Here is a 12322-nt window from a genome sequence, read left to right as displayed (position 1 = left end):
TGCAATGAAAAATATAATATTATGAAATAAAACAGGGGTGCTCATGCAAAATGAAGTGTAACGCAAATAATGTCCTGAAAAATAATCAAAGTTTATCGAGGTAGAGTCAATAGATATAAAATATTTTTACTTGACAACACCACCCTCCACTGTAATGTGGGGCTAGAAAAGCGATAAATTTAGAAAGTATTCCAATCTATAAATCGTTTTAGAAAATTTTTCTGCTTGTTTCGCGACGCTATGTAAGAAAGTCATAAAATTCTGTAATAATTTTAAGTCAGTTTTATCATCCGCTTTAAATCAATATGTGTCATTTTGATTTCAATAAAACAAAAAACATTTAATTTTTTCTTTACTTATAACTAGTTTTAATTATTCCAGGTGATTCCAGGAAGAAGAAAAATTTACTGGAGGTCTCTCATGAGAATGTACCCCCCCCCCCCCCCAACATACATAAGTGTCCGTCCATATTTAATTAATAACATATAATTCGAAAATTCAACCTAGCATAGCAGCTAGTCCACCTAGATTGTCGGGCAAATTCATGCCAGGTGGTAATTGCATTCCTGCTGGCATGGTGAACCCTGGCGGCAAGGCAAGACCAGGCTTTGAACCTTTCACAGTGGTCCCCATCATAGAAGCGAGTCCACCAAGATTGTCAGGCAATTTCATTCCAGGTGGCAATTGCATGCCAGCGGGCATGGTAAACCCTGGTGGTAAGGCAAGGCCAGGTTTTGAAGACGAAGTAGTTGCTAAAGCTTTCACGGTGGTTGCAATTTTCATAGTGGTCGTAGAAAGTGTAGTTTTTAAAGTGGTTGGCGTTTTTGTAGTGGTCACAGGAGGTGAAGACGAAACCTTTAAAGTGGCTGGATTTTTGGTAGTGGTCGCAGGAGGTAATTTATTTAAAGTGGTTGGAATTTTTGGAGTGTTCTTGGGACGTGAATTTGGTGGCGAAGGCACACTTTTGGTGGTGCTCTCTGCCTCTGTTGTTACTTCTTCAGAAGTAGTGCTTTCTTCGGTGGTAGACTCTTCCGAAGTAGAAGTTTCCTCTGAAGTCGTCTGATCTTCATACTCGTTGATTACTTCAGTCACAACTTCAACCTTGTTTCCGTACTCGTCAGTAGTGTCCACAGCATTGTCCCACATATTTGTTCTTGCCTTCTTACTTTTAGTAGTGCTTAACTCTGAAAATTCCGTGGTCTTGAACTCGCTGGGCAGCAAATCCCTCCAGCCAGGTTCGCACCCTGGACACACAACAGGGATGTTTCCAACGCCGTCCCCAAGCATCAAATCATTCTGCCACCCGTCGGGACAACCCATGCAAGAAATACTCAACCCGTCCGAAACAAATCTAGCAACGGCTGTGTGTTGCATCCCGCCGGGAAGCCTCCTCCTAAGAAATCTGTTGAATGAAGGGCCGGTTGGACACGATTCCGAATGGCAGCAACGCATAATATGCTCTCTAATCTGCCTTTTAACTATTGCTAGAAATTTAAATCAATTAATCTTAAAAAGACTAATTTCTTTGTGTTTAGACAAACCTCTTTTTCTCCTAAAACCGTCATTTCTATTATTTAAATCTAAATCCTCCTTGCTATCAAAAGTTTCATTGAGTGTTCTCTCAGAATAAATCGCTATGTTGATGGCTCGCAGATCCGAAAATTCAAAGGAGATGGCAACAAGGATGAAAAGCTGTAAAATGTTATTTCATTTAATTGGGCAGCAGTTTGTTACAAAAGAGGGAAAATTTTATCTAAACAGTCCATGGGAAAAATAAATTAAATTTTTTTTCTATATAATTAAAGCACTATAAAGTTAGCTTTTTATTTTTATTGGTCTTTTGATTAATTTATTTTGATCATATTTTATAATATTTTTCTTGACCCCAGCCCTGAAAATGAGCTCATCAAGTATGCCTGCTTTCGTGTGGATCTATTGAACACTGAAAAATATTCAGTTAGGATAAGCTGAAATAGATTCAATTCACCGTGAATTAAACCTCAATTGATAAATTTTCTAAAAATTATTGCTGATTATATTTGTTTTAATTTTAAGTATAAAAGATTATTAATTCAGAAGAAAGCTATTGAGAAATAAATTGAATATTTAGGAAATCAAATATATGAAAAATATAAAAATTAAAATAACCATAATAAGAATTACCAAAAGTGATGAAGCATTAGGATTCATCCCGATGGAGTAGAAATGGGTTTTGAACGACAGCGAAGCTGGTTGTAGCTCTCTTCGGTAATATCGCACCTTTGCTTTTGTTGCGTTCGTATCGTCCTATTAATCGTCCCTTCTTCACCATCCACACGATTTCCAAAAGAAACACAGAACTATTGCGAGGGGAATATTGGCCATTCAAAATCCAATTTGCACAGAAAGCTTCAGCTCATATTTTGAAATCTGTGCCGAACCGCTTGATGACAACATTAGTTTTAACCTTGGAGAGTTACTGGAACCATGCGCCACAGCTCGCAGCGGCGCTGTAGTTTTCCTGTTTTGGTCATCAAATAGTAATAAATGAGTCTGGTAGTTCCACGTGAAAATCATTCCAATAATACATATATAACCTGACAGCTGTTTCCATAGACCGTGCAATTAAAAGGAAAATGCCATATTACAATAGCATCACAAACAATCCCTCAATTATTGTTAAAATTTTTAATGTGCTATTTATATAGGGCGGCGTATCTATCTATATCTATACCTTTTCATTTGCACTTTGCCAGCGAACGCAGAGTAATTAAATTGTACTAAATTAAAAGAAATTTATATTTTGTAATTTTCTGGTTGCGGTCAAAGCAAATAGAATTTTAAAGAGCTAAATATTTTAAAAATCGATTTTGTTTTCAAATTAAAATAATTTTATTTTGAGAGCATTGAATATTGGAGTTTCAAAAATGTTTATCATCCGAAGAGACCAGTGAGGCCTTTCATAACGTCACCGGCACCTGGAATCAAATTGTTCGCCATGCCAGCCATGTCACCCAAATTCGGAAGTGCAGTGGGCATTGTTATGCCAATGTTTCCCAAAAGGTTCTGCCCAGCTTGCAGAACGCTGCTGGCGTCAGGCAGTGCCAACGCTTTGGCCGTCGCAGGTGCAACAGTTGGTGCCAGGGTAACAGGGCGAACAGTCACAGGAGAGTCTGTTCTCAGCGTGGTCAGGACTGCGGTCACAGGTGGCTGAGTCACATTCAGAGTCGGAGCTGCTTGAGTTGTTGATGGCGGTTGTGGTTTTGGAGTTGAAGGTGAGGTCTGAACAATTTTAGGCGCTGGAGTGGTCACCGAGGATGATTCTTCCTCCGGAGTAGAGGTTCCCTCGATTTTGGTGATTTTAACAGGCTTTGTTACTTTAATTTTTCTTTTGGTTGGGCCTACCGTTGTAGTTGTAATTGTAGTTACTTCTTCGGTTGAGCTTTCTTCTGATTCCGTCTCTGGCACTGGCACATATTCCTCTCCCTTTTAGTTAAGACAATAAATCATTTTAATAAATTTATCAGATTTCTAACAATGGAAATAAATTAATTAAATTAATTAATTATTTGGAATCATAAATTTTTTTTCAAATTCACTTTTAGTTAAAAATTTTCCAGCTAAGCATTTTTTTTTTAAATATAGCAAAAATCGTGTTCTGAGATTTAGGGAAACTGAGGATAATAAAGTTTAAAACTTCCGAAAACTGAACTAAATTTGGGTTTATAACAAACTATTGAAATTATAGAATATTATTTATTTTCTAAAAAAAAAAACATTTTGAGTATACCTCGTGTGTTTGAACTTCTGGGGCCTGGGTAGTTCCAGTCTTTCCAGATAGAGCCGCCGCATAGCCCTCAGGTGATAGTAAGGAGCGCCAATTGACGTCGCAACCAGGACAGCTAATAGGAATGTGACCATGTTCTTGGTCAATTTTGAGGTTTGTCTGCCAACCAGGGGCGCAGCCAGGACACGCAATGCTCAAACCGTTTTCTCTGATGGTTGCAATTGCCCGATCTCCCATATCTTCTGATTTTTCCCGATCTCTTAAGACGCTGAAATAGTTGTCCCAGTATGCAATGGAGCTGGACGCCTTGCTTATTTGCAGTCCAGACCGAGAACTGTAGCTGCAAGACAAGTCTCCGCAACAGTGCACAATTATGCGTCTCCGCACTCTCGTTTGAGCATCTAATGAAATTCTAAATTATTATTTTTATTTAAAAATGGGCCGCAAAGAAAATTATGTGAGAAAACTTCATCAAAGACGCAGTAAGGTGCCAAAATATGTATTTGTTATAAAATAATTAAGTACTTAAAGAGACAAAAATTTCTTTTTTGTATCTCCTAAATGATCAGTAACTTGATTATAACTCCCAAATTAAGTTTTCAAACCAACATAAGTGTCCTGATTTGATTCAACTGAAATGTTTACCTTTGGATGAATTTGAAGAGGGAATCCATATTTCTCCACCAAATAAAACATTCTCCACGTTTAAACTTCTTGAAGCAGTTTTCTGAAAAAAACAGTTAATATCATCATTTAAAAATATTTTTGTTGCATATGGCAGTGAGAATTATTACAACGATTATAAAAGTTGAAATGCAAGCTAGTGTAATAAAAAATCTAAGGTCGTTCATGCTGCCTATATGTCACCATATTGAGGAAATTGACGTGCTAAAATATTTGCGGTGATGGAGAATCTATTTGAAAAATGAATGCAGGATGTACCTGAAATTGGAATCGTAAATAAAATTGATTTCCAATCATCAATATATATCAATTGCATTTTTAAATTTAAAAATATTAGAAATTTTCATACAATATCCTGCTTGTTGTAATTTTATTGTAGTTTATTGCATATGTCTTATTTTAATCAAACCATTAAATTCGTGTGAAGTTCATTTTATTGCCGATTGTTCAAAATTATGCTAAAGATTGATCAACATATTAACCGAGAGAAATAACGTTTGTTCCACGCAGTTGTTGAATTCCATTCTTGCAAGCAGGGGCTACAATATTGAAAATAAGTTTTAAAATAAAATGTAATTTTTGTATTTTTCATTTACATCCTACTGCACCAGGACAGTTCTAGAGTTAACAAATATCTGTATTAAAAAATGAAAAATAATTAAACAAATGCAATACAAGAATCATCTGCTTCTGCATGCAGTGCATCAGAATAATAGGCTTAACATTGCAAAACCTGTTGTTCTGGTAGATGGTTTCTGGCGTAGCGCCTGCAAAAGAGAGGTTAGACCATCCGCTTCACATGCGTGCTCTACAAGTAGAATAATTTACAGGAAGCCGGCTCCTCGCAAGCGTACAAAGCATTTAGGACGACATCCTTCCAAGATCCAGCGTAGCTCACTTTATCCGTGAAATGTTTTTCAATTACGTCCAACTTGAGATTAGTGCCATTCATCTAAAAATGTATAATATAAATGGAATAAATAGTCACCATTTTGATTTATCAAAAAAGGAAGATTTTTATAAAACTTTGAATAAACACTCACGAATCCGAAAGAGTTAAATAAGCAATCAGTGTAGCACTAAAATGATTTGCACTTAATTAATTATGATTCTATTTCTTTCTCTGTAAATTACAATCGCGTCCAAGTTGAATTTTTCTGTTTGAACGTAATCAATAAAAATTATATATATTTTTTTTAAAATTTAAAATGAGTTTATGCTTGCCAGCAGACCGTCCCTTTCTCTTTGGTGCCGCTTTAACAACAGTGGTTTGAGGGTAGAACAAATTTCGAACGTTTCCCAACCAGCCAGCATTTTTCTGCACAGGCCTCTGCTGTTTCTGCTGCTTTTTATTTATTTTCGGTTGGCACAAACTTAGCGCGTCGGATATCAGCAGATTGGGCACGTTACAGCAATTGTCAACTCTCTGCAAAATATTTTAATTATTAGATCTACATTTTACAAACTTCTGTACCCCAAAAGCACTGTAGATGTCATTAAGACTGCTCCCAGCAGCTTGTCGCTTGTGTCGAGGTAAAACCATATCGTCGCCTACAAGTAATACCAATTAATTTTTATTTTTATTATTACTATTTATTGAAACCATGAAGTTGGTATTGAATCAGATGCTCGTAATCGTGGTTATCAGATTTAGTACGTCGGTTCCAAATTACCGCTACGATCTGCATTATAATTGTTTCTACTTTAAAATACAGTATAAAATATGAAATATTAAGAAAATTAAAAAAAAAATGGCAAATCCTTAGAGTTCTTTTTAATATAAAGAATAATAATTTAGTATTTTTCTTGCATAAATATTGTCGTGGGCTATGCTGTCGAGTAAGCGCGAGTGCATGGTCAGCAATACTCGCAAGGTGCAATGCATTCAGTCTGCTGTTAACGATGGAACAATAAACACCTCACTGCTCTACCATGGTACTCGCCGCCTATCTTTCATTCCCCATTCTTCCCGTAACACTTGGTGGAGGCGCGGGACCAGCGATTTTGTGATTTTTTTTCTCGATTGCAATTTCGCTGGCTGTGGTCCTGGTTCAACCCCCGACGGCATCCAAACAGCAGAACCTACGGGATGGAGACGATGGGAAGAAAGAGGCGAGTGAGCAGGATTTCGTTTGCGATTCTGCCGACACCACCAGACTCAACCAATTTGGCTTTTGACGTTTCGGACATGTGAGTTAGAAAATGAGTTTTTCGGACACAACAATTGGCAACCCATTGGCAAAAAGAGCATTTTTCGGACGCTTTGGAGTGATTTGTGTACGACAGCAGCCACGTACTCGGCCCCTGATGGCAACGCACTCGGCTTGTACTTTGGACCTACAGCGGAATTCGCAAAGAGGACAGTCAGCAAGTTGTGTGTTTGATTTTTACTGACGCAAAGGTGAATGCTGAAGTTCTTATTACGCCGTGTTTTAAATAAAGAAGAAATAAATGTGAAATAGAAGTGACTTTTTTCCTGCGTCCGCACCGCGACCCCAATTACGGCCGAAAACGAGCAACATGGCGCTCAGGTTGCCTAGGTGCCGATAGCAGGAGGGCGAACTGAGAAATAAAAGTGGAATCTGATGTAATGTGAATAATTGAAACACAGCTTATTGTCTTTTCTCCGAGTATATGAATAAAAAAATTTTTAACCCTCTGTATTGAATGGGGGGTGCGGCACCTCTTCGAGGTGGTTGTCGAGTTGTCATTGTAATTGGCGAATCTTTCTGGAATAAAACTTAAGGGGGGCAGATGTCGTGGGCTATGCTGTCGAGTAAGCGCGAGTGCATGGTCAGCAATACTCGCAAGGTGCAATGCATTCAGTCTGCTGTTAACGATGGAACAATAAACACCTCACTGCTCTACCATGGTACTCGCCGCCTATCTTTCATTCCCCATTCTTCCCGTAACACTACAAGCTACAACCCCCTTATGACAATATAATAGAATGGTTTAAATACGCAAACAGAAAAAGTCAAATATGATTTTAAAAATAAAATAAATTTTATATTATATCCTTTCCGCTTGCATTGGTTTAATTTATAAAAATATTTGAACAGAGATATCACTTAAAAAATTAAAGAGCATGAAACTCTTTCTAATTTTATAGCAGTCCAGATACACGAATTCTTAATTCAAAGTTTAAATTTGTTGTAACTTATGTAAAAGAGATCAAAGTTTTTTTATTTCTCACAATCTTATTCCCACTTACGATTGCAGTGCTGAAAAAGAGGAGAAAACACTTTGACCTGGTATTGGCCATGGCTGCCCACTGCAATAGACGCAATCAAAGGCACGGTCGGACTCGCTTTGCTCGCGCAACTAAAAATCGCGCACTTATTTCACGCCTCACCGCTTTTAACGAGGCAATTTGCCAAACAATTTCCCAGAACCGGCACATATTCATTTCCCCCGGCTAATAAAATTCGAATACTGAATTGAAAAACTCGTCTCTCGTCGCTGGTGCATTTCTCCCCGCGGGCGCGAGAACCAACATAGTTGCAGCAGCTCTGAATAATAAATATTATTTGCTCTTTCTGGTCCAGCCCAATAAAAAATAGTTTACGAGACAAGTTTTGGCAAACATTTTCACACGTGCGTTCGGCAGCACAATGGGAGAAAGAGGCTGCGACAGGATCAGACTTTACGAGGTCAGTCCGAGAAACGCCGGCAAAAACTGTAATGACGGTCGAGACGGGAATTATACTTTATCAAAAGAGTGAGCAAATAAAAAAACGAGAGCGGATGGTCAGTCAGTGCGAATAGGCATCGCCTTGAAAGTGATAATAATAAAAGCTAACTGGCCTTCCTTATTATTACACCTCGGCTGCTTTAATGTATTGCGAGCAACAAAGTTGCATAAGTGAATGAGACCTGACGCGCAGTAAAATTTCTTGTGCGTCAAACTCGAAAGTCCGGCTCTGCTGCGTGCAGACTGAAATTATTGCGTCCGAGCGCACATTATCGCGCCTGCAAAGAGCGGACCTTGTTCTATTAATGCATGCGTATATACTTGCAATTCCCCTAGGGAGAGGAAAATTGAAATATAAAATATGGATTTAGCTTATTGAGTACTAAAGCGCATCGAAGTGGAACTCAAATGCTATTAACAGCGCACTTGATTATTTATCTTAACGATTTCTTGATATGCAAAAGTATTGATTTCGCATCCGTAATAATTGCACATTTCTCTATGAAATTGGAATAAATAAACTTTAATTGAAATCAATCAAGATTAATCTTATTTAATATACGTAATTATGTAACTGCAAAACTTGTTATTTTAAAAGCTTCTTTTGGAAGCTGAAGTACCGCTGAAATATTTGAAATAATTTGTTTTAAAAATGATAATAATGATAAAATTAACGTTGTTTGTGCATCATCTTATTTATAAAATTCAAAGAAAAATTAATTAGACCTGGCTTTGACTCTTCATAGGTTATAAATTTTGGTAAATAAAAAATACGCATAAAATCGAGTAACTTTGAAAATTGTGGTAATTTGCAAAATATTATGTCGTATTATGTAATGAATTTAATACGAACTTAAATTTTTTATTATTATCTTTTGGTGCATAAATGCCATGACATTATGTTAAATTGAAGAGTCTTTAAGTTCTCTTTTTTGAAGAAGGCCTCGTACTTGGTAGGAGGTCGCGTGTGAGCAGCTGCATTCCGAAATAATTTTATATATGTGGGAAAGGAAGAAAAAATGCGCTCGGCAGGGAGAAAGGTCAAGAGGGTGTCGTCGGTGTAACACATTGCGGGTGGCGCACCCCCTTAGCATATAAGCCGTGCTCGCGCGGGATGCGCCCCAAAGCTCCACAACAGTGAAATATGACGACTCTGTTTGAACAAGCTGTACGCAATTTATTTCGTATTTGGACACAAAAAGTCTCTTAGCTGTTGCATCTTTTATTCCGGTGCCAAGGCTCGCAGCGGCTGTCATTCGAGCGGACTAGATCTTACCACGGCTAATTTTTCACTTTTCAAGTTGGGAATGGCATTGTGGCCTGCGCGTCAATATTGTGCTCAAGTTCATCATCGGATACGGATAATTTTTCAGAATTTTCCACGCCTAAAACACGTTAAGCTTCTTTCATAGGACTTTTTTTCGAAAAGAAAATTTATTAAATTTTAGTAAGAATTTTGTAAATCAGCCACCACTGCAATTTTAATTCGATTTTTTTAGCTATCAAAAGATGTCAATCTATGGAATTTCAAAACTGAGTTAACTCTTTTCTTATTTGGATCAAGTCATGGTTTTTTTTTTCAGATAAAAATTTAATTATCATTAGTTAGAATTAGAATCTCTCCATATAGTAAAGCATTTTTAGAGGACATTAATAATATTGAACATAAATAATAATTTTTATTATCACTACAAATTCAATGCTTCTAATTGTCCATTGCTTCAATTATCCACAAAAAACGTACGAAAAACTTGACGGCTGTTATTTCGGTTTCTTTTTCTCCTCTAAAAACAACGGCTGTGATTTTGGTTTCCTTTTCTCCTCTAAAAACACATTTTTAACGCCTCACTTCTGGTCTGCCGCCGCCACTTTTGGGATTTTTTTTGCCGAGTGCGTGCGTTCCCAGCCAGCAGCTCTTTTTGAGTTTTATGACGTTCTCGGCGGCGGCGACAAGGGCAGCAGCTCAAAAGCCGTTCAGTTTCTGCTGCTCATTACTTTGTAACATTGCCGTGACCCTTGACTGGCGCCTTCCCCACATCTGCTTTTCCTGCATGCGCCTAATGTGCGCTGCCGCTCATCGGGAATAAAAAGGGGCAATTATATTCCATCCCACACGCAGCAAAACGAGCTGGTCCCGCCAAATGAGCGAGAGAGAAATGACTTAATCACCAAGCACGTTGAAGAGTGAAAAAACAAAATATTTTTAAGTTCCAGAAGTCTAAACAAAACGTAGACAGAAAAAGGAAAAATTAGCGCTGATTAACAAAAATTATTACATCGTACTTGCTGCTGGATATTTAAGAGTTCTTGACAGAATTCAGTCTTGTAATTATATATACCATTGAATTATGGGTAAGGGTCATCTCGAAAAGATCTCAGAAATTAATTGTCCTCAAAAATCGACTTACGAAAATTAGCATGGTATTCAAAATTCGTGTTGCATCCAGTTTGTTCTAAATCTTAAATTGCGTTTATTCTTAAAAATATAACGATGAATTTGGATATTATTTCACAAGAGAAAAATTACACAAAACATGTCATAACAAAACAGACACTTAAGTTTTTGAAAAAATTGCAATCCTTACTAAATTTAGCAGAAGAAAATAATAATATTATAAACTTTTGATTAAAGGTTTAATCAAATTAAAATCTACCAAATTTAAGATATAATTCATAGCGTACTTCAACAACTTCCTATAGCTGTTTCCCCCCCACCAACAATTTAAATTCTGATGCGCGGATTTTAAAATTGCTTTTTTATGAAAGTAATGTTAATAAACAAATCCACACATATTTCCACAACTTAAAATATACTTCGGCCTAAATGAGCAAAATATTATGCTCTCACTTGAGATATCATCCATCGTGTGTGACGTAAGTGCGGCTCCTTTGCGCTCATCCTGCTAGAGATATTTTGCACTAATTATAGGCAGCCCGCGTGGCATGATGAGGCGTCAACTCCGGCGGGCGGCGGTGCACAAGAAAGAGAGAAACATGCCTGCGGGGCTATAAATATGCGAGATAATGATCCGCCGTAATTAGGAAGAAACACTCCGTGCGCCCCATCATAACGCTGAAGCGATTTTTCATTCATTGAAAGAGAAACACGCGCGCTCTTCGTCAAAAGGCGCGGCTCGCTTTGTCTGCATGACTTAATTTGGCCAAATTCGTGATTTCCAATATCAATTTGCTGCCTCTCGGATTGAATTGTGCCAAATCGTCATTATAGCCCTCGCGTTTCTTTTGAATAATTATAATCCAGCAGCTGCACCCATTTGTGTTTATTAATTTTTTGTTCAAGTAAAAAAAAAAAACTGCCAAGGTTCTTTAAGAAGAAAATTTACTAATTTTTGTTAACATCATATTTTTTTGGTTGGAAAATTGATTGACACAAAATAGATTGTGCTCCTGATTTTATTTTATATTTTATTGCTCGTCGAAGCGGAGATTTGAATCTGTTGTTGAGTGCATTATTTTGGCTCATCTTTCCTCAAGAGGCCTGTCATTCGTCCTTTGTGCGCTATATTGATACAAATATTGGACTGCAAAATGGTCCTTTTGTGACATACCATGCTGATAATTCAAATGCCCTGAGCTCAATTTTAATCCTGTTATCAATTCGTTGTTCAAGCTGGCGTGCATTTTGTCGATGCATAGAGTCCTTGGAGGTTTTACAATATTTGCCGTGTTTTTATCAACGAGCTTAAAAAATATATTATATGACAAAAAGGGGATTTTTCTTTTGACGTCTTGGCGCAGCTCACTTAGATTTTGATCGATTTCTTGTCATTGTATTTTCGTAGTGCGTACAATGTATAATAGTATTAAAATTCTCATCTATTCCCTCAGTTATATTAAACTGTATAATTTTTGAATGTGTAATAATGATGTACCCCGTTCCCCGTTATGGGCAGAAATTGCCTTTGTGATGGATCAATAATCACATTTTGAAAGCATGTAATAATTATTTTAAATAATATATAAAAAAATAAGATTTTCTTAACATTAAAAACTATATTTCTCTTTATGAATAATAAATTTAAACGTTTAACCTTATACCAACAAAGAGCAATTAAAAATATTTAATTTAATTAATTTTTTTTTAATAATTTTATCTGATTAGGCTAAAATTTCCTTAGGTATTTCAAACTTGTAATGAACAATTCTTTTATCTTAAT

General features: G+C 36.9%; 2 protein-coding genes across 10 annotated transcripts; both read right to left on the bottom strand.

Annotated features, from left to right (window-relative positions):
* Positions 1-498: 498 nt before the first annotated feature.
* Positions 499-2418, bottom strand: LOC132198405 (mucin-2-like). Its single transcript, XM_059622427.1, has 3 exons — positions 2164-2418; positions 1542-1692; positions 499-1484 (listed from the first exon to the last, which is right to left on the bottom strand). The coding sequence occupies exons 1-3, from the start codon at positions 2188-2190 to the stop codon at positions 499-501; spliced, it is 1164 nt and encodes a 387-aa protein (XP_059478410.1). The 5' UTR covers positions 2191-2418.
* A 485-nt stretch (positions 2419-2903) lies between these two features.
* On the bottom strand, positions 2904-7775 carry LOC132197916 (uncharacterized). 9 transcript variants are annotated; one of them, XM_059621519.1, is made up of 12 exons: positions 7665-7775; positions 6054-6132; positions 5925-6001; positions 5675-5876; positions 5585-5607; positions 5494-5529; positions 5279-5402; positions 5126-5217; positions 5047-5068; positions 4933-4989; positions 4412-4493; positions 3776-4167 (listed from the first exon to the last, which is right to left on the bottom strand). In XM_059621519.1, exons 1-12 carry the CDS (start codon positions 7713-7715, stop codon positions 3909-3911), a joined length of 1104 nt encoding a protein of 367 aa, XP_059477502.1. In that variant the 5' UTR covers positions 7716-7775; the 3' UTR covers positions 3776-3908. The 9 variants fall into 9 exon arrangements, 7 of the variants coding, with proteins under 7 accessions (XP_059477507.1, XP_059477508.1, XP_059477509.1 ...); XR_009441914.1 differs by lacking the exons at positions 3776-4167; positions 4412-4493 and adding an exon at positions 4540-4708 and having other exon boundaries at positions 4800-4989; XR_009441915.1 differs by lacking the exons at positions 4933-4989; positions 5047-5068 and having other exon boundaries at positions 4033-4167; positions 5184-5217.
* Positions 7776-12322: the final 4547 nt, after the last annotated feature.

Source organism: Neocloeon triangulifer, unplaced genomic scaffold (assembly GCF_031216515.1).
Source record: "Neocloeon triangulifer isolate White Clay Creek 2 clone unplaced genomic scaffold, ASM3121651v1 ptg000012l, whole genome shotgun sequence".
NCBI classification, from domain to species: domain Eukaryota; kingdom Metazoa; phylum Arthropoda; class Insecta; order Ephemeroptera; family Baetidae; genus Neocloeon; species Neocloeon triangulifer.
The sequence above is the reverse complement of the archived record's forward strand: the minus strand, read 5'-3'. Positions and strand labels throughout refer to the sequence as shown.

What these genes read in the sequence shown, in the direction of transcription:
- LOC132197916 (XM_059621519.1), bottom strand. Translation starts at nt 7,715, where the DNA reads ATGGCCAATACCAGGTCAAAGTGTTTTCTCCTCTTTTTCAGCACTGCA. An exon ending in TATTTAACTCTTTCGGATTC is followed by an intron (nt 5,403 to 5,493) that starts GTGAGTGTTTAT and finishes ATACATTTTTAG; the next exon opens with ATGAATGGCACTAATCTCAA. An exon ending in CTGTCCTGGTGCAGTAGGAT is followed by an intron (nt 4,990 to 5,046) that starts GTAAATGAAAAA and finishes TCAATATTGTAG; the next exon opens with CCCCTGCTTGCAAGAATGGA.
- LOC132198405 (XM_059622427.1), bottom strand. Translation starts at nt 2,190, where the DNA reads ATGAATCCTAATGCTTCATCACTTTTG. An exon ending in CTAATGCTTCATCACTTTTG is followed by an intron (nt 1,693 to 2,163) that starts GTAATTCTTATT and finishes AACATTTTACAG; the next exon opens with CTTTTCATCCTTGTTGCCAT. An exon ending in CGGTTTTAGGAGAAAAAGAG is followed by an intron (nt 1,485 to 1,541) that starts GTTTGTCTAAAC and finishes TTAAATTTCTAG; the next exon opens with CAATAGTTAAAAGGCAGATT.